The following is a 21,439-nucleotide window of genomic DNA, read 5'->3' on the forward strand; positions in this document are numbered from 1 at the left end:
AACAAAATTGTATGCATATCATTATTTCTAAATCTACAAAAGTGTTTCTAAACTATCAGTTAATACCAAAATTAAGAAATCTGTAAAAATTCATTTAAAACAGGTAATACAAATCTTAAAACCTCAAGAGGCAGGCACTACAGCTAGTAGATAATAAATTACAATTCACACTCCCACATTTAATCAACAATAAGCATTGCTAATGTCCAATAATTGGCATTATTTATTCTGCCTGTTTCCTGTCTCTTGCTTAAACATGCATAGCACATAAAAGACCCACTCTGAAAATGTTAATTTTTAGCCTCAAAATTGCTTTCTTTTCAGAATGTGTCGATAATTGTGCAGCATAAGGAGTAAGACCATGTTGCTTCCTTCCCAATCCTAGCCCTTTCCCATCCCATCCCTTCATCACCATAAGACCTTACTGTATCATTGTGACATAAAGCAAAAAATGGGTAGAGGAGGATTGATTTTTTTCCCCTAGAAAATTTCAAAGTGCTACTGCTACCCTTGTCTTTGTCTGTATAGTATCTCAGAAGGGATAGTACAGTGTCTCCTCCCTCCCCTACCTCTCCCACATTCATGATAACCATTCAGCAGCCTTGACCATTTCTATTGTTCTTTTTCTGTGTGCAGGTTCAGTCTGGATAGTGTGTGCCTACAGTAAATATTATTGATTTTTGTTAGTGCTGAACACTGTCTGAAAAACAAAAACGTGTGGTGTTAACAATAAACCAGAAGCATGAAACTGTGCCTAAACTTGAAGAAGGCAGCTCTTCATGGCAACTGTCTTTGACTTACAGCATAGATGAAACAACAATCCGTGACATCCAAATGAAAAAAGACAAAATCATTTGTTTTCCAAGCAGTTCCAATTCATCCAAGGGTTTTATTAAAAAAAAAAAAAAAATCAACCTATGAAAATGTCCACTTACGCAGAACTTGACAAAGCTATCTTGGAATGGTTTCAACAGGAGTGAGACCATTTTTCTTCAAAACATTAGGAATTTAAGGCGAATTAAATGGATCGTCTGGGTAGTTAACACATTTCAAAGGGGAATGTTAAGTGGGGATAACACAGCTACTTCCGATTATTGTAGTGATTAAAAGAAATTTGTTGTGAGGGAAACTTTAGTACTGGAGCAGATCTATAATACCAATGAAACAGGAATGTTTTGGAAATGTGTTCCAGCAAAGACTTTAGCTTTCGAGATAGAACATAGGACACCTTGCTTTAAATCTAGAAAGGAAAGGATTATGGTATTGTGCTGTGCTAATGATACAGGGTCATACAAACTTAAACTTACTGTGATAGGCAAACGTTAGGAACCAAGAAGCTTCAATGGAATAGAAAACCATAACTTACCAATAACCTACTTCAATCAAAAAGGAGCCTGGATGAAGTGTACCATTTTTGAAACATGGCTGACAGATATGTGTGATATACTTGCCCCCTAAGGTGACTGTTCTGTGAGGACAATGATCTTCAGTCATTTTGGAAACAGTTGACTGTGTTAGGTGCTGTTTATGAAGTGTGAAACGCATGGTGCATGGTGAAGGAATCCACCATAGCCAAGTCTTGGAGAAACATAGACTTAATTCTAGAGATTGTGTAAGCAGACCTCAGTTTTGAACAAGGTGAAGACATTTCAGCAGTTGCGCTAGAGACTGCTTTGCAGTCTACCCCAGGATGTAGCAGCTTCAGCAGTGATAGCATTTCAGAGTGGTTTGAAGTTGACTGAACCAAGACCGGTCATTAAGTTTTCAGTGATAGTGATGTCGTGAGATGAGCCCTAGGGCAAATTGATGAAGCTAATGAAAGTGACAAAGGTGGCAGCATTGCTCTAATTCTGGAGAAGTCTATCATCCATGGAGTTGCACTCCAGTGGGTTGGATGGTTGATGGACTACCTAGAAGAACAAGAAGATGCTCCCCTCGCCGATAAGCTGGTTCTGCAGAAAATTCATAGTGTAATACGTAAGAAACAAGCCACTTCACTTAAACAGAAATCAATACAAGAATACACTGGCCAGCAAAAAAAGTGGATCACTTTGAAAAAAATTGTTTCAATGGATATAGTGTTAGTCCAGTGTCCTAAATAAATAATAATACTGATAATACTAATCAAACATTATGTTACCTTCACGTTTAACACTAAATTCACTTTCAAAATTTATCTGACATTCACTTTATTATGACATTTTATCGTTTCTGTAATTCCTGTAATTTTTACTCATTTTCATGTCTTTCACTGTATTTAAGTTAACTCCAATTTTAACACTTTCACTGATTTACACTGTCAGAAAATGTTTTAGCAAACCACTAGAGACATTAAAATCTGGTGTTTCCGCCTCTGGCAGTCATGACCTCCTGGAGGCGTTGTGGTATACTGCGCACTAGATTCCTAATTGTTTCCTGAGGAATACTGTTCCATTCTGTCACCAATCGTGCCCTCAGTTCAGCCAGAGTCTCGATATTCTGAGACCGAAGTCTTCTTCCAGTCATATTCCATACGTGCTCTATGGGATTTAGGTCAGGACTCCTTGCTGGCCAGTCTAGAGTTTGAATTCCAACTTCTTCTAGGTAACGGGTGACGTGCGGGCGAGCATTGTCGTGCATTAAAATGAAATTGTCGCCCGTAAATTGTGCAGATGGGACAACATGATCCTGCATAACTTCTTCCACATAGCGGTGAGCAGTGAGAGAACCGCCATCAAGAATCACAAGCTCGGTACGGGTTTCAAAGTTTATGCCCCCCTACACCATCACAGAGCCTCCCCCAAATGGTGTCCTTTGGGAGAGAGTTACGGGTGAGAATCGCTCTCCAGGCCTCCTCCACACTCTTTCTCGCCCATCTGGAGATCTCAGACAGAAGCGGCTCTCATCTGTAAAAAGCACCACGCTCCAGTCCTGAATGGTCCAGTTTCGATGCATCGCGAACTCGAGTCGTCTTCTCCGATGCTGCCCCGTTAAGTGGCCCTGTAGTAAGGTTGAAGTAAGGTTAGCCTCCTGGAGCCTTCGTCTTACGGTTCTCTCATTCACACGGACATTTCTTGTAGCCTCTAGATGATTTCTTGCCTGAACCGCTGTTGTTCTTCGGTTTCTCAAGACTTGGAGGACAAGAAATCGTTCATCCCTGGCGTTCGTAATTCGTCGACGTCCAGATCCCGGTCTCCTTTCGCATGTTCCACGTTCACGATAACGTTGCACGGCCCGTTGTATACTTCCATAAGATGCTCCTACAGCATGGGCCGCATACCGAAGGCTGCGACTGTCTTCAACCAAGGCGATTACGCGTGCAACATTTTCTCTACTTAGAGGCATCTTGACTCATCAAGGATCGAACAAAAACTGATTTGGAACTCCCCAGAGTTTTTACAAAGAACATCTTATCACTGCAAATGTTTACAGTAACTTTAACGCTTGATTAGGGGGCAAGCGAGGAACCATGTTAAAAGGGACCGTCATAAAACCATAAAAGTTAAAAGGGATCGTCATAAAAAGCTAATGGCATGGAAAATTCGGACCATATGCACCACACACTTACCAGAGAGTGCTGAAAACATTTATTTATAAAGAGGAACATCACAAAATGAAATATGTCCTTAAAAATTTGTTTTAGCGAACAGAAAATCAACATTTTCAAAGTGATCCACTTTTTTTGCCGGCCAGTGTACTTTTCATCTACAGTGTAATGACATTGATTGTGTGAAAAGAAACTGTTATGCATACATTAGGTGACCACAAGTAGTGTAGACCTATTGTAACTTCATTTGAATTAAAATTGATAACATAAATGTCTTTTTAAATCAAATTGGATTAACTTTATAGAATTTTAATGCAGCAGATGCCTTCTTAAATATTATTTTCTGCTCATTTGCTGTTTATAGGAGGTTTTTGATTATCCATGGGTTTTTAACAATGGATTACTGCGAATGATTTGAGATTCTACTGCATCTTAATCCCAGCCTGACAGTATGACTCTTCTAGGAACTCCACAAATATTTCCGGTCTTCTCTTCTTTCGCAAACTTCCAGTGTTCATCAAAGTTGGTTTGCATTATGAATGTTGGGAGTAAAAATTTATGCAAATAAGAGAGAGCTGCACAAATGCCCACTTAAGTCCGAAATATGCATAATGTCCAAATATCTCAAACATGATCTATTAACGTTTGCCATATGCCTGTAATTCACGAGGTTAATCAAATCTCAATATTTTGTTGAGATGTACTGGCTCGGTAACGGCATGCATCTGCATGCAGTTATCAGGTGTACTCTTTACTTATGAATAGGGCCCGGATTTTTAGGTTCTTAAAAACCACGTTTTAGTTTTTTAATAGCTCAAAATAGTTTTTTTTAGGTTTTTATCTTCCTGAAATAGTTTTTAATGATCATTTCCATCATTACTGAAGTTACACTATTCATTCAATTTTTTTGTACTTTATTGTAACCTTCACGCCTCTCTAGTACAAAACTATACCACTCATTTCAAAATATGGGACAGAATGGCTTAATGAAAGCATTTCAAACACATCATACCAACTGAAATTAAAAATAACATAAAATATTTATGCGCAAATACAATGAATGGTTCAATGTAGGTTAAATTTTTGTCACTTCCAATGCATCAAGAAACATTTTCAGAAGCACAGAACACAGTTTTCACTTGCTGTTACATTGTACAACTAAATACATTTCCAGATTTTTCAGAGTAAAACTTTTTCTGTTATCTCTCAAAATATTCTTATAGCAGGAAAATGTACGCTCCACACAACAAGAAGTCCTTGGAGCAAGCTTCATTGAAGCAATAGCTCTCAGTCCCCATGGTACCTCGCCAGCAATTTCTTCTCCCTGAAGTATTGCAGACACACCGTTCACTGCTGAAAATCCAGGGTTCCACTGTAGAATTTTGGTGAGCTTGAGTGAATAGGCTTCACCCACTGGTCCTGGTATTTCCTTCTTCGAAACGGAGTCCACAACTTCTATTGAATCTTTTAATGGCAACGATGCCGACTCAACACGCTCAATAGCTGCAGGAAGATCAGCAAAGTGTGCCCTAATGAAGGCAAGTGAAACAGCGTTCTTTGTTCGTGAGAGCTGTTTTAGCCTACACTGTGCAGAGTGCATCATCGACATCAAAAGAATTTATAACATTTTTAATGTCTTCAAAGTGATTGGCATAGTATAGGGCTGCATTGAGCCCTGTCTCCCGAGTGGTTATGGGTTTGGGAGGAAGAGGAGTTTGAGGCAACATTTCCTTGAATGTGAGAATGCAACTAGGAGCTTTAAGAAACACCTTTCTCACAGAATAAACAATACTGTTTACTCATGGACAATTATTTCTAACCTCTTCAGCCAATCTGTGTAAGCCATGGCCTATGTAAGTTACACGCAGCATGTTAGGGCAGAAACTCTTCAATACTTCACCAGCTTTGATCATATATGCCGCACTATCACTCAAAAGAAGTAAAAACTTGCCATCCTGTTTTTCTCGTGCCCAAAGAATGCGAAGAGCATCTCGGACGGTGCAAGCTATGGTGAGCGTATTCCACGGCACTTTTGCCGAAACCAGCGCTTCACATAAACGGATATTACCGATCTCGATAGCTGCAGACACTTAAGTGCGGCCAGTATCCAATAATCGGGGGATAGTGTGTTCGAACCCCACTGTCGGCAGCCCTGAAGATGGTTTTCCGTTTTCACACCATGCAAATGCCGGGGCTGTACCTTAATTAAGGCCACGGCCGCTTCCTTCCAGTTCCTAGGCCTTTCCTATCCCATCGTCGCAGTAAGACATATCTGTGTCGGTGCGACGTAAAACAAATAGAAAAAAAAAACACTTACTTTTCATTATAGTAATGGGGATTTTTTTTTTTATTGGAGGTATGCTAAATAATTCCTTACCTGCTTTTGGCAGACTTGGCAAAATTATATTTTGTCATCTGTAGTGAAGTCCGGATCGTTACCAATCCACTGGCGAATCAACCAACTTCGAGAAGACTTGCCTTTAGGCATCGCTACTTCTGAGATGCGTAAGCTTCTTAAACTGCCTTCAATAATAAATTGATTTGTAGGGAAAATTAATTTTAGTCTGTCGCATAATAATGTGTATAGAGCTAAACAGTGAACAGCGCCGTAGCTGGCGGTAGTCGTCCGTACACAATGAGAGATGCACTGAAGCTGGCAAGTTAGGCGGGCTTGTACCTGATAGATACAGGTCAGGGGGTTGTCTCTTGATTTGTGCTGTACCCTAGTGGAATAGTACCGTATCACGTTGTTTCGCTCGCACTAGTTATACTTACAAACCACTTCCAGTTCCAAACCATGAAGTCATTTCAAAAATCTTGAATAATGTTTATTTAAAAAAATCATTCAATTTCATTAATATTTGGTACTTCTATTTCAAAATAACGTAATACTGTCTTGAATAGCCCATTTAGTTTTTTTTAGGTTTTAATGTCTTATTTAGTTATTTTTAGGTTTTATAAGATTTGAGTAATTTACTCCATTGGTAATGAAATGGATAAGTAAGTTAAAATACTGCAGTTAACTAGCAAGGAATAAAATAGTTTAAAACCTAAAAATCCGGGCCCTACTTATGAACATGAAATGTATTCCATACCTTTATGTATAGTGTTGTGCAGGTTAATTGCAACAAAACATATGTACACGTGTGTGTGTGTTTTTTTTTTTCTCTTGTTCATATATATTCAAACATATTTATATTATGAAGTTTGCTTCGTCATCTGTTAGATTCCCTCCTTCCCCCAACTCTTTTTCTTCTGTAATATTGACGTAATTGTGTCTTACGCGTTTTAGGGCATGATTCAATGATATTAATGCTATTCTCCGAATCCTTGATGAATTGGAGGAAGAAGAAATGGAAGAAACAATTGGAGATTTTTGGAACGATCCTAATGATTGATTTCGAGCCCGAAGTTATCGAAACAGACAGTCTCAATAGTGTCTATGAAGTTGAAGTGGATGGGTCTGATGATGTAAGTGATGACAACCGTGCTGACAACACCCTATGTTTCTTCATTGGGAAGGATGGTGAGACATTATGGGGAAATAAACCATGGGGAGGAGTTCGGAAATGAAGGCAAAGAACTTTTTAAAAATTTCCCTGGTTCTAAAGGACAAGCTTGCCAGTGTAAATCTGAACTAGAATGTTTTCTTACCATAATAAATTCAAATATGTTTGATGACATTGTTAGACACACAAATATATTTATTGACAGGGAAAAGGTGCAGCATCTATAAGGTCGAGAAAGAGATTTGAGAGAAACAACAAGATCAGTAATTTTAGCTCTTTTTTGGTGCCTTATTCTTAATAGCTGACCAATAAACTCTACAAACTTACTGGAATTGTTTACTTCCAACGGGACCGGAATGATAAAACTGTGGGCTAACCTCTGAACATCACTTTTGATTTGTTTATGTGAATACTAGGAGTGAACGTAAGGAAAATTACAAATTGGCAGCTATTTGGGAATTCCTCAATAACTTTGTTGCAAACTGTCAGAGTTCATATTCTCTTGGTAAGTTTGTAACTATAGATGAAGTGTTAGTTGCATGTTGTGGCCGCTGTAGTTTTACACAGTATATGGCCAAAAAGCACGCCAAGTATGGCCTCAAAGTTTATGCAATGTTCGATTCCCGAACTTTCTATGCTTACAGTTTGGAGGTATACTGTGGCACGCAGAAACTGGGATGTTATGCAGTTTCAAATAAGCCTTTTGTTGTAGTAAAGATGTTGAGCAAGCCAATAAAAAGTACCAACCAAAATGTAACTGCTGATACTTATTTCAGTAGCTACTCCTTGGCCGAATACCATCAAGAACAACGATTGAACTTTTTAGGCACCCTGAAGAAGAACAAATAAGAAGTTCTGCCCGAATTTGGGGCTGAAAATAGTCGTTTGGTTCCTGTAACATACCAGTTTGGATGTCGATACAGTAAAACCCTTGTATCAGTGGTTACTAAAAAGAAGAAAGCTCGTACTATCAACGATGTATGGCAGTGTAGAAATTGATCAGGAAGCTGGGAAAACACTCCACATCATGGATTACAGTATCACTAAAGGAGGAGTGGATACAGTGGACTTCATGAATTCACGGTGCTCGACTTCCAGACAAACACAGAGGTGTCCGATGGTACTGTTACATCACTTCCTTGATATTGCTGGAATAAACTCGTTCATAATATATAAAGCAAACAACGCAAACAAAAACACTACCAAGAGATAATATACTTTCAAATTGGCGATGGTACTCGTGGAGGAAAACTTGAAACACTGTGCAACAATTTGGTCTCTTCCAAAGGATTTGCAAGTTTTCTTGGGACAGTACACTGAATGGAGGTACAGCAAGTGTTTCAAGAATGTTAGCTGTCTGTTATCGTTGTGGGTTAGAAAAAAGAACAACCCTACTCATTTAAAGTGCCACAAATGTGAAAGACTCTGCAAAAATCATTCACAGCAAGAAATTTCCTGTGATGCTTGCCTCCAGAGTTTGAAAGAGGAAAATATGGTGTAGTTGATTTCAAGGAATGTTCATCAAGAAGAATGTAAAATCTTTTTAGATTATAATATTGTATATTCATTAGGTGGTTAAACTATATATATTTTTCTTAAAATATGTTTAGTTCAAGAGTGCAAATAAAAATGCTATATTTCTAATGCATCAAAAATATTTGCTCATTTTCATATTCTACAGTTATTAAACATTATAGTGAGTCTCAGACAACTGAATTCTTTGTTCAGTTTATTATTCATGCCACTCTATTTTAGGGGGGTAGATGTTTGTGTTGTTCAGTCCGTCAGCGATGCCACTGGTGGGATCCTCAACAGCTCTGCCATCAGCTGTCATAGGTGGCCTAGGCATTACTTAAGAGGCGTACTAGGGAAATGAGGAATGATGTAGTTTCCCGTTGCTTTCTTCACTGAGCCAGAGTTGCTACTACATATCAGTCTGCCAAGCCCACTGAAATGCATACACCAACCGACCCTATGAGCAACATTTTCACACCATTCATAGCAGGGACTGGCCGCATAAGGATTGGCATTACTAGCATCTCTCATACCTCAGTCACTTTCATATTGTCAAAGCCAAGCTAGCATTGCTCTAGCCTATACCAGAAGACATAGTGCACTGTAAACACTAGGTCCTCCCAGCAAAGGCATAGGGTAGATGTTACCAACTATTTTTTATTAAAGTCTATTGTGTGCTTTGTGGAAATGTATATTAAGTTATTCATTTCAATTCCTGATGATTCATTGCATGAAAATCAAGTACTGTTTATGTCAAAAACAAAGGGCACCCATTTAGTCGCTGCATGCTCATTTGCTAGATCCACGTACGTCCGCCCACAGAAGATTAATTTTAAAAATTGAACACTCTTAGATTATTTTTCTTCTTGCCTTGCTTTCCATTTTTTTTCCCGACTTTGCTTCTCGGTTTGAGTTCACACCGCTATTACCTCCACTTTTTTTGGGATTGGAACTTTAATCAACGGAAACTAATTTCCTGTTACGTACAAGAATTGTATTTGAAAATACTGAAATGCAGGTTGAAAAACTATGTGACCTGTTCATTACATGACTATTTGAATGTACTGCTTGACTGATAGACACAAAAGACTTATTGCAGGAGGAAAATTAGAGGATTCACCAAACACAAATCTCTACGAAAGATGACATCGTTTCCACCAACTTATCCCCACAAATGCAATATGGAGTTGGACTTGTACAGTGAGTTGTATTTATTCTTTATTTCACAATTTTTGGTCTTATTATTCGGCCAAAATTTCTCTATGTTATATTCAGAATTCAGTCCCTAAGACCCTACCCTAGGAGGAAACGTCAAAAATCTCTACCCTGCAGTTAGCAATGCTGCACCCAGCAATGTGGCAGGTGCAGCACACTCTCGGATTTCAGTCATTGTTTACGGCTAGCATGGTGAGTGTGATTGTTCATGGTGTAACCTCTGTTTTTGCATCATGTGACTGCTGTAATGTTACTTTTTGCAGAGTGTTGTCCCCAGTTTGACTCAAACTACTAAAATGGCTGAGAAAAAGTAAAGTATTATACGAAGGCCATCCGGAAAGTGGAACCTGTTTGTGCAATAAAGTCACAGGAATAAATATTAACAAATATACAAATTTTTGTTGGAAAGAGTATACTTTACACTACTTCTCTACATAATCTCCAAGCAAATTTAAGCATTTGTCATAACGTGGGATGAGTTTTTGTATTCCAGCGTCATAGTCCTCCGCCACCACCATATTGAGATACGTAGTCACGGCTCGTTTAAGTTCTTCATCGCTGTCAAATCTTTTTCCCGCCAGAAAGTCCTTAAGCTTCGTAAAGATATAAAAATCCGAAGGGGCCAAGTCCGGGCTATAAGGGGGATAGTGGAAGGTTTCCCACTTGAATTGCTGCAAAAGTTGTTCTGTTATCGCAGCTGCATGAGGTCTGGCATTGTCATGAAGGAGAATGACACCTGTAGACAATAGACCTCGCCGTCGATTTTGTATTGCCTGCTGTAATTTCTTTAATGTTTCGCAATACACATTAGCATTAATTATGTGTCCATGGGCCATAAAATTAATGAGCAGTACACCTCGGCGATCCCAGAAAACGTTTGCCATGAGTTTCCTGGTGGACAAGAACTGTCTTGAATTTCTTTTGGTTTGGTTGGTGAATGAGCATGATGCCACTCCATTGACTGTCATTTACTCTCAGGTGATACATAACAAACCCATGTTTCGTCCCGAGTAATGATGCGAGTCAGGAAAGAGTCTCCTTCATCGGAATAACGTCCCAGAAACATCAATGCTGCAGCCATACGCTTGGTTTTGTGCTCCTCTGTAAGCATGCAAGGGACCCCACCTTGCACAGATTTTTGAATAATGCAGATGGTCTTTGACAATTTCATGAACAATTGTTCGAGACACATTAGGAAAATGTTCGCAGAGTTCATCAATTGCGATGCTCCGATCGTTCCTCACACATTCGTCTACTGCACTCAGCAGTTTGTCTCTAATGACAGATGGTCTCCCTGAACGCTCCTTGTCATGTGTATTCCTCCTCCCCAGGTTGAAGTTGCGAATCCAGCGCCAAACAGACGACTCGTCCAACATATTATCTCCATACATCTCTGTTAATTGGCGATGAATATCACAAGGTCGAACGTTTCGTGCATTAAGAAATTTAATCACCGCCCTCCCTTCACAACTGGTGGGGTTCTCAATTTGTTTAAACATTTTAAACGATCACAGACACAACACAGGCAATGCTAGCATCTCGCAACCTCGCACAGAGCAGGCAGACAAGCCAGTGACGTGGTCTGACCTTGCCCAGTGGCTACCCGAGTCGTCAGCGCTTCATGCGACGCTAACGGGTGCTACTTTCTGGATGGCCCTCGTAGCATTGAGATTATCCCTGAAAGTTGTAAATGTTTACATATATGAGTAAGGTTGAAAATGCTTCAAGTATAATGTAGTATGGTATCGGGTGAACATCTGTCAGTATCATCAGATGTGATGCGGATAAAATTGAAAGCTACATTTTGAAAATGTAAGCCATTGATGGTAGTATAATAATAATAATAATAATAATAATAATAATAATAATAATAATAATAATATAATTATTTTTATTTTTATAAACGTATGGTCTCAGCTTCCAGGTGCACACCTGAAGTGGTGCCATCTAGGGGGTGTGCCTACCATTTTCTACATTCTGAGCATGTTACTGTCTAACAGCAAAAACAGAATTCTACTAGAACAGGTGCGGTGGCTGAGTTAATTTAATTTTGTCAGGTGATACCGAGTGCATGCACCATCGGAGATCTTTAACATGTCAACAGTGGCATGGAATGACAAGGTTCTTTTACCATCCTTCAGAAGTCAACTACATCGGCTGGATTGAAAATGTGAAAACTTGCAGAATGATGCTGGCATAAAAATGTCAGTTGGACACTGCAATGTATGAGTGTTATTAGGTATTAGGTATTATTGTGTTATTAAGTATTAAGGACAATGTACAGAACAGTAATATACTTTTCATTTTATTTTATAATCCATTTATTCTCATATCCATCACAGCCTAGGTCAAGTGTCTAGTATATTTGGCAACCTATACATTACTATTCTTTATTCTTTTGTATTACTCTTTGTTGCATTATCGTTCAGTCATTTGTATTGAAATTTCATTTGTGATGTTCTTGGCCTGTGCAGGTGCCTCCTGCAATGACACCTCGCCCACCCCGAAAGAATTGTTCGCCTAAGCAGCCAGACAAGAAAGTCAGCATTAATAAAACCCAACCTGCAGAGCAAGGTAAGAGAAAGCTTGTGATCATAAAAGTAACATTACATACGATGTGTGTCCTTGAACATTTTTGTGCCTTTCTAGTAAATTGTTGTATTTGTTTTAGAACAAAATATTCATAAAGTCTTATTTAAGAAAATTGACCTCAATGTCTTTTCTGGAGAGACCCAACGATAATACCAACCAGAAATAAAATTATGCAGAAATATATAGATGCGTGGTGGTAGCAGTCAAAGAAAATGCTGATGGCCCATGGATTTCCCCTCCCCCCTCCCCCCCAGGAACAAACGTGGAAACCGTTTGAAGTTGGACCTGATGTCGGAAATGACAGCCCGAAGTAAATATCAACAATACTGAAAGAAAAGAGAAGTTAAAGAGAAATGCAGAGATTATTAATCAAAATCAGGGGATAAGATAATAAAGCAGGTCAACAGAAATCAAGTAATGGACAAGGGATAAGTACTCGCAAAGTACTCTTGTGCAGTAACAAAGAGCAGGCTTAAACAAGCTTGCTGTAATATGTATCAGAGCTCATTAAACACATATCGGGTTCGTCTTCGGGAATATAGGCAACATCGAAACTCCGTCTTCTATTATCTTAAACCCCCATTTTTGAGGGGTTTAGCAAACTAAGGTAAATAAATAAAACATTTCACATAAACGATTTTTAGGCCACCTAAAATTCCACCCACACAGCCGCAATAATTAACACGTAAGCCCCAAGAAAGAATGCCAAGGAGGATAGGGCATAAGTGACGTAATCAGGGGTCCATATGTCAGGAAGAAAAGGCAATGGCCTGCACACAAATTACAAAATGGACCCTGTTTGCCTATTTAAAAAAAAATTATCATGTCGTTTAACATAAATTAAATGGGGTTGCATAGTGAAAAGCTGAAACAACGAAGGTAACCATATGCAATATGAAAACAATAACATGAATAAAATAAAAGGAACAAGATCAAAGAAATAATCTTCTTTCCAAGCGGTAATGGCATACGATTCACTGAACACACGCACCACTCTCCCATCAAGAACCAGTAATATAAAGGGAAGGTGCTTTAAAACAGACCAAGTCATGAGCTGAACAACTCCCTATTACTCAGGGACAATCCATAGAGCGAATTACCTATATCACATCTCGTTGCCTTTAATGTCCTTCAAATTGTTGTTAACTTACATAATCAAAGAAGATTGGGTGGTGTGAATAAAAATGAGCACGCACTCTTTACTCGCGAATTTAGGGTAGGCACTTGCAATGAGGTGAATAAAAACAGCTGGTCGGTAGCAGTCACTCACAGCAGACCTGTGACCTTGAGCACACACTCCAGTTGCTCGAGTACCAGAGTGGGCACTCCAGATTTCTGGTGAATAAAAAATATAGCAAGAACTCATTCCAGTAAGCGCCTGCTCATGTTTCCTCTAGATAATTCAGTAGATGACTCCGAATGATAGTGTCAAGTTCAACAGCATGGCAGAGTTTTTAGTGGTGGTTAATCAGAAAAGAAAATTGTATAAACTTCGCAGAGAATCATCTCAACTTCATTACAAAGTGTTATATATGTCCAGTAAGGAACATGCTGAATGGTTAGCAGAGCATTTCATTGGGCACTCCAAAGAAACAAGAGGTAGTGCACTAACAAACGAAGAAAAAATGAAAAACTTCTTACGTTATGTTGTTGACCCTGGGTTTCAGATTGGAGTTGGTGAAGACGTCTCGGAGCACTGTGTCGAAAACATTGTTATAGGTTTTGACATGAATAGAAATGAAAGCAGATTATTAGATAAAATTCCAACAAATGTTGCTTAGATGCAGGAAGCACATGCTAAGTGGCAAGAACGTTTTTTCCCCCCTGCCAGCGATTTTCCGGCTCATCGGGTACTACTATTAAACAGATGAATAAAAGAGCATAGTTTTTTCCCTGGGATTTTACACTATTTCCCCCCCCCGAAATTAAAGAGAGTTCACGGCTAACTCCTGTCTATGGCCTGATCATTCCAGCTCTGGAACTTTGGACTGTCAGGTCGGCAGCATAATCATCGTCTTCTTCATTTCCCATTTCCAGCTTCCCAGGTCGGGTTGTGAATCAAGGACCTCCATCGCTGCTTGTCTCTCCACCACTCTTCTCCTCCTTTTAAATACATCTTCTGGTTTTCCTCCCCTCCTCTATGCACTCCCACACAGAATCTGTCCACCTCTTTCAGGGTCTTCCTCGTGGTCTCTTTCCTGTTAACTCCCCTGAAAAATGTTTTTCTGGCGCACTCTCTTCTCCCATTCTTATCATATGCCCATACCACATAAGTTTTTTTGTTTCTATCCTGTCTTGAAGTTTCAAGATTTCTGTCTAATTCTGCTCTTCCTGGTCTTGCCCTCGATACCTCTTAGGAATTTCATCTCCGCTGCCTGTATTCTACTCTCCTCTTGTTTTGTTGTATTCCACGATCCAGCTGCATAGGTTAGTGTGGGCTCATAATAGATTGAATATAATACTTTCTTACATTTGTTCGGGATATCTTGGTTTTACAAAATAGTCCTTACACTCTGGTAGAAGCTGTTTGCTTGTTGTATTCTTTTCCCAATTTCCTTGGTTATCTTTCCATCTTCACACTTCCCAAGTAGTTGAACTTTTAACCACTTCCAGAATTTTACCGTTCAGTTTTATCTTTCCTGTTCCTTCCATCCTTCCCTTGTCATCACTATTGTTTTACTTTTCTTTGTGCTTACTTTCATCCAAAATTTTTCTATCTCTTGATTCCATACATCTACTTGTTTTTGCACTTCCGTTTCATCCTCACCCCATATCACTATATCATCTGCAAACAACATGGCTTTTGTTGCTTGTCTTCCTAATCTCTGTTTAATGTTGTTATGAAAATCATCTATGACTATGATATTATGGGGGATAGTACACTTCCCTGTCGGAGACCAGTTTCAACTTTAAACCATTTTGTTTTTCCTATACTAGTCTTCACACTACTAACACAATTTTTGTAATAGCTTTTATCATTTGCACCTCCACTCTGTTAACTTGCTTTTTCCTTAATGTGTCCCACACCATTTGTCTGGGCACATTGTCATAAGCCTTCTCATTGTCAGTAAATGTATCACTATGTCTTTTTCCAAACTCCCATCTTTTCTCCATCATGCGTCTTAATGTAAAGATCAGGTCAAACGTTGAATGTAAAGATCAGGTCAAACGGTGACCTGTTTTTCCTTAAACCATACTGTTCTTCCATTTCTCCTTCTACCTTCCTCCTCAATCTTCTTTCCAATACTATCTCAAATATCTTCACTACACGGGCAATAAGGGTGATCCCTCTGTAGTTATTGCATTCCTTTTTATCACATTTTTTAAATATCTGGATAATTAAACTCTTCTAGGATCTCTTTCTTCCTCCAGATTATTCTAAGTAATCTATACAGCCACTGTAGCCCTATTGGTCCTGTTGCTTTTATCATTTCCGTAGTTACCTCATCAACTCCTGCTGCTTTACCGCTCTTCATCTTTTATATGGCTTCCTCTATTTCTAACATCGATATCTCCTTTTCTTGTTGTTTTTCTTTCCCCTTTGTTTTCTTGCTCCTTCTCATCTACCAATTCACTGTATTTAATATTTAGCAATTCTGAGAAGTGTTCTTTCCTCCTTTTTAGTATGTCATCTCTTTGCGTTAATATCTGCCCTGTTTCAGTTTTTACAAATTTTGTATCTTCCCTATTTCGTAAACTATTTCTGTGAAACTTTCCCAGCTCTTCCGTTTCTCTTCTCGCACTATTGTCTTTTTAGCTGCCAATTCTGCCAATTCTCTGTACTGTTGCTGCCTATCCACTTCCTCCAAGCCATTTGTTTCTCTTTATCTGCAATGGTTAAACTTACTAAGATCTGGCAGAACCGGGCAATATCAAAAGCCACGAAGATGCGCTTGGTAGAATCACTAGTGTTCTCCGTCTTTTTGTACGGCTGTGAGACCTGGACTGTGAATGCTAAAGACAAAAAGCGCATTGATGCCTTTGAGATGTGGTGTTGGCGGAGAATGCTACATGTATCCTGGACAGAAAAAAGAACTAATGTTTCCATTCTGGACGAACTCTGCATCAAGAAACACCTATCTTCCCGTGTGAGTGAACGTTACCTCCAGTTCCTTGACCACATTTTGAGACGAGATGGAGAGAACTTGGAAAAGGTAATTTTACAAGGCAAAATTGAAGGCAGTAGACCACGAGGAAGAACAGCAATCAGATGGATAGATCAGGCGGAGAAGATCACTGGGCTACCACTTCAGGTCATATTAACGAAATGTGAAAACCGCTTGGGATGGAGACATCTTGTCAAGGTTGCAACAAGGGAATGATGGAGTTACGAGGTCACGACGCTCAGTAATGAGCACAACGACTAATGATGATGATCTGCTTTCTGTTCCACCAAGGAGTCTCCTTTTCCTTTTTTCCTCCCTGATAGTCATCCACAGTTGTTTACTGCGCACTTTACTAAACCATTTCTGAAACAAGTCCATTCCTCTACCACACTATTCACGTCATCTTTGGGAATTTCTTTCTTCAGATCCTCTTGAAACTTTTCCGTTATTTCTTTCTCATTTAACTTCCATCACTTTCTATTGTCCCCTGTTTCCCTGTTTCTATTGTTAACATTATCATATTATGATCATCAGTAGTTATTATTAAGTGTTCTAGGTTAACCGTCTTACTAATAAAAAGTCCTTATACAGTTGTTTAACTCCCTTTTAGTTATATAGTGAATAAACCCTGTATAAGCGTTTTACATTTTTCTTACTAATAAATGAGGTATACGCATTGTATTACTATACAGCACGTATACACTTGTTCCAAGGCGTAGGAATCTCTTCCTGCAGTTCACTGACGTATTTTGCATGTTCACCGCCTTTATGATCGCTTCTGCTGGTTATCTACGAGCAAAACTTTCCGGAAAGTCACACAGTAGCACGGCATATCGAAGAGACCGTGCCAACACTACGTGAGACAGCTGGAAATTGGCTTATACCGATATCGACATTTCTTCAGCTTGCTTGTGCATGAACGCCAAAAAAAGAAAGGGAAAAGCTTAAGAAAAGATCAATAGCTCCTAACTGGGATAGTGCGGAAAACGTAAGCAATTGTAATTGAATCGGCGAGTTGAAAAGGCCACACATTCCAAAATCCTTTCAGGAGAAATGAAAACCTGTTTTGTAGCTAAACGAAAGGTTTGATCAAAAAAGTTTCTATTATTTATTTATTTATTTATTTATTTATTTATTTATTTATTTATTTATTTATTTATTTATTTATTTATTTATTTATTTATTTATTTATTTATTTATTTATTTATTTATGTACATAGCGGGGCTCAGGCTATGAAGCCTGCTATTATGCCAAACCATATAATTATGCACCTGCATAAACATAATATGCTGAACATTATAACTACTTAAAATTAAAAATAAGTTTATTATAATTTAAAGTTAATGTGAAATGTAATTTGAATGAAATGTAAAGCATCATAAAAATCATTTTAACATTTTAAAATTAATTTATAATATTTACTATTATTAAAACTATATCTCGAAAAATATAAACTATAGTGTTTCTAACCTTACATTGACATTTTATTCATTTAACTTAATAATCTAAAATTTAAGGGTGCTTCTAAGAGTAAATTAATCTGAGTGTAGGTAAAATTTCCAGCATATTCTTCTGAATAGCTTGAGGGTATTCTACCTGAGGGAGAGAGGTAGTTGAAATCTATTCTCAGATAATGTGGTTTACCTGTTCGCAGTATTTTGTGAAGAAGAGAAACAGCATGGTACTTACGTCTATCACATAATCTTAACCAGGACAGCTGATGGAGGAATGGGCTGATGTGGGAATGGAGCAGAACATTTACAATGAATCGAATGCAGGCATTATGTGCCTGTTGAAGTTTAGAACCAAGTGAACAACTTATGATAGACTACATCACCATAATCAAATATTGGTAGTATTAGTCCTTGAACAAGCAGTTTCCTGGTTTTGACAGGTAGAAAATCCCTCAGTTTGTATAGTGAGTGTAATGAACCAAATACACGTTGACAAATTTTTGTTACATGCTCTGACCAACATCATATTTCTGCGTATTCAACTACAAAGTATGGAAATCATATTACGTATGGTTTTCAAGTTATACCATTTTTTATGTCAAGGAATGTGTCCCTTTTTATTCTCAAATTTGAGAAAGTTCTAAGATCTTTGTACTCGCAATTTCAAAAGTCTATTTAGCAGTAACACATTATTACACAAACATACGCCCAACAATCATTTCTTTTATAGTTATTCATTGTCATTCCGTGAGACAGCTGGCAATTGACTTATATTGATATCAACATTTCTTCAGCTCGCTTGTGTAATGAACGCCAAAAAAGAAATGGAAGAGCTTAAGAAAAGATCAAAAGCTCCTAACTGGGGTAGTACGGAAAACGTAAGCAATTGTAATTGAATCGGCGAGTTGAAAAGGGTACACATTCCAAAATCCTTACTTTTCTGGAGAAAGGAAAAACCGTTTTGTAGCTTAAAAGAAAGGTTTCATCAAAAAAGTTTCTATCAGGCATGTATACATCATATTTCTGCGTATGTGATTACAAAGTATGGAAATCATATTATGTATGGTTTTCAAGTTATGCCATTTTTTATCTTGAGGAATGTGTCCTCTTTTATAGGTACTCAAATTTGAGAAAGATCTTCGTAGAGGCAGATAATGTATAATAAACTCGCAATATCAAAAGTCTATTAAGCAGTAACACATTATTGCACAAAAATACGCCCAGCCATCATTTCTTTTATAGTTATTCATTGTCATTCCGTCTCTTTAAAGTGTTTTACTTTACGAAGATGTCTAGTCTCTATAACCTCTGAATGGTGTATGTCTTCTATGTTTAAAATATCGTGAAGATCATCAACGTTATCGTCCATTCTTTCAATGTGTGTTCAATGTTAAATGGATAAGTCGAATATTTCACCATGATTATATTACTGTAGACAATAAATACCACGAAAATAAACTGCTCACTAGTTTCTTTTTCCGCTACTCGCTGCTATACAACGCTCATACAAGAGTCCTGGTCTGTATAAGCAATTCAATGAATAACTATAACAGATGTATACACAGGAGGCTTATACACGGTTTATTAGTAACAAATTTCACATAAATGGTGTATAAACCTTATATAAAATTTATACACTGTTTATTAGTAAGACAGTAAGACTGAGATAGAGAGTACATCCCTAACTTTGCCAGAATTTTTCTATCTCTCCAACCATATTTTTTTTTTTTTTTTTTTTTTTTTTTTTGTGAGTTCTTTTTTCTAAACCGTGTATTGCCAACAATTAATCCATTCCTTTTTAAAAAATCTATTACCAAATCTCATTCATCTTTTCTAAACCATGTATTGCCAACAATTAATGCATTCCTTCTTAAAAAAATCTATTACCAAATCTCCTTCTTCATCTTGGTTTCCATAACTATAGGGGCCAATTATCTCTACTGTTCGTTAAAAGTGAGAAAATGTGTGGTTTTTCATTTGATCGAGTATTTCATATGATAGCATTGCTGTTAATCGCTACAGTCCTACTGGCATAATTGTAATGACCTATGCTAATTTCATTTGGGAAAACCACTGAGACAGTCTTTCTGAGGATGTAAAAAGGCAGATGTAAATGAGTGTCCATTATAATGAAAACTCCCCAACTTGATTGTGACTGATGGTAGGCAAGAGGGCTTACCATTACAATGAAAATTCACTTACCCTGTCTTCACATAAGATAAGGCGTTTGGTGACTTCCCCGTCGTGTTTCTAGGGTAACATTAAGAGCTATGCAATTTAGTATGATCTTACGTGTATTCTACCTAACCTAGAATTCTGCGTACAATGTAGAATTCGGTAGCGAAGCACCCGCACATCAGCTAGTTCATTACTATAACGGTATTCTGAAAATGAGAGATGATCAGTCACCATTGATCTGCATTTAGGGCAGTTGCCCAGGTTGCAGATTCCCTATCTTTTGTTTACCTAGTCTTTTCTTAAATAATTACTGTACAAAGAATTAGGACATTTATTAAACATGTCCATTGGTAAATTATTCTAATCCCCAACTCCCCTTCCTATAATTGAATATTTGCTCCAATTTGTCCTCTTGAATTATCCTCTTGTTATGATCTTTCCTACTTTCAAAAACACTGCTCAAACTTATTCTTCTACAAATGCTTTCCATGCCATTTCTCCACTGATAGCTTGGAACGTACCACTTAGGCGAGCAGTTCGTCTCTTTTCTCCCAAGTCTTCCGAGCCCAAGCGTTGCAACATTTTCATAATGCTACTATTTTGTCGCGAATCACCCAGAACACATTGAGCTGCTTTTCTTTAAATGTTATATGTCCTCAACGATGTAATTTATGTAATAAATCTTTGTAGTGTGGTTTTTAAAAGTTCCAGAACTTACTGAGCACATATGCCTTTACTGTGAAAATCCACAGCCTGTTTCCAGTCATGTGACCGGGTCAGGAATGGAATGAATGAAGCCCCCATCTAGCGGTGAGATAGGAATGTCCCGGCTGCCGAACCCTGTCGCTCTCCTCTGGGGCAATGATTAATGAATCACAGATTAAATTAAATGATATTGGAGAGTGCTGCTGGAATGAAATATCACAGGGAAAACCGGAGTACCTGGGGAAAAACATGTCCTGCCTCTGCTTTCTCCAGCACAAATCTCACATGGAGTGGCCAGGATTTGAACCACAGAATCCAGCGGTGAGAGGCTAAGCATAATTTGCGGTATTAAATATTAGTACTATATTTACATCTTTTAGGAAGTAGTATAATAATAATATGCCATAAAGAAATAAATTAAATGTTCAACATTAAGAGTCATTCTGTGGTCGCTGCATTACGAAATGGGTGGTATGAATAAACACACATATTTAATATATACTCAACTTTTATGAGCAAATATTCCACTTGATAAGAATTTTGTGAATTTGTAGCCTTACAGCTGTACATATGCTTTTGATATAGAGGTGATGTAGCATAATTTCTCATTCTTCTTGATATCAACTCCCAAATATGAA

The 21,439-nt window shown here is 38.0% G+C and overlaps 1 protein-coding gene across 3 annotated transcripts in view; it reads left to right on the plus strand.

Annotated features, from left to right (window-relative positions):
* The window catches only part of px (plexus), a 742,022-nt gene that overhangs the window by 181,621 nt on the left and 538,962 nt on the right, over positions 1–21,439 (plus strand). For all 3 annotated transcript variants that reach the window (XM_067150020.2, XM_067150021.2, XM_067150022.2), the window contains exon 7: positions 12,240–12,339. In XM_067150020.2, the coding sequence (XP_067006121.2) occupies positions 12,240–12,339 (100 nt within the window). The remainder of the gene's footprint in view (positions 1–12,239; positions 12,340–21,439) is intronic.

This window comes from Anabrus simplex, chromosome 6 (genome assembly GCF_040414725.1).
Source record: "Anabrus simplex isolate iqAnaSimp1 chromosome 6, ASM4041472v1, whole genome shotgun sequence".
NCBI classification, from domain to species: Eukaryota; Metazoa; Arthropoda; class Insecta; order Orthoptera; family Tettigoniidae; genus Anabrus; species Anabrus simplex.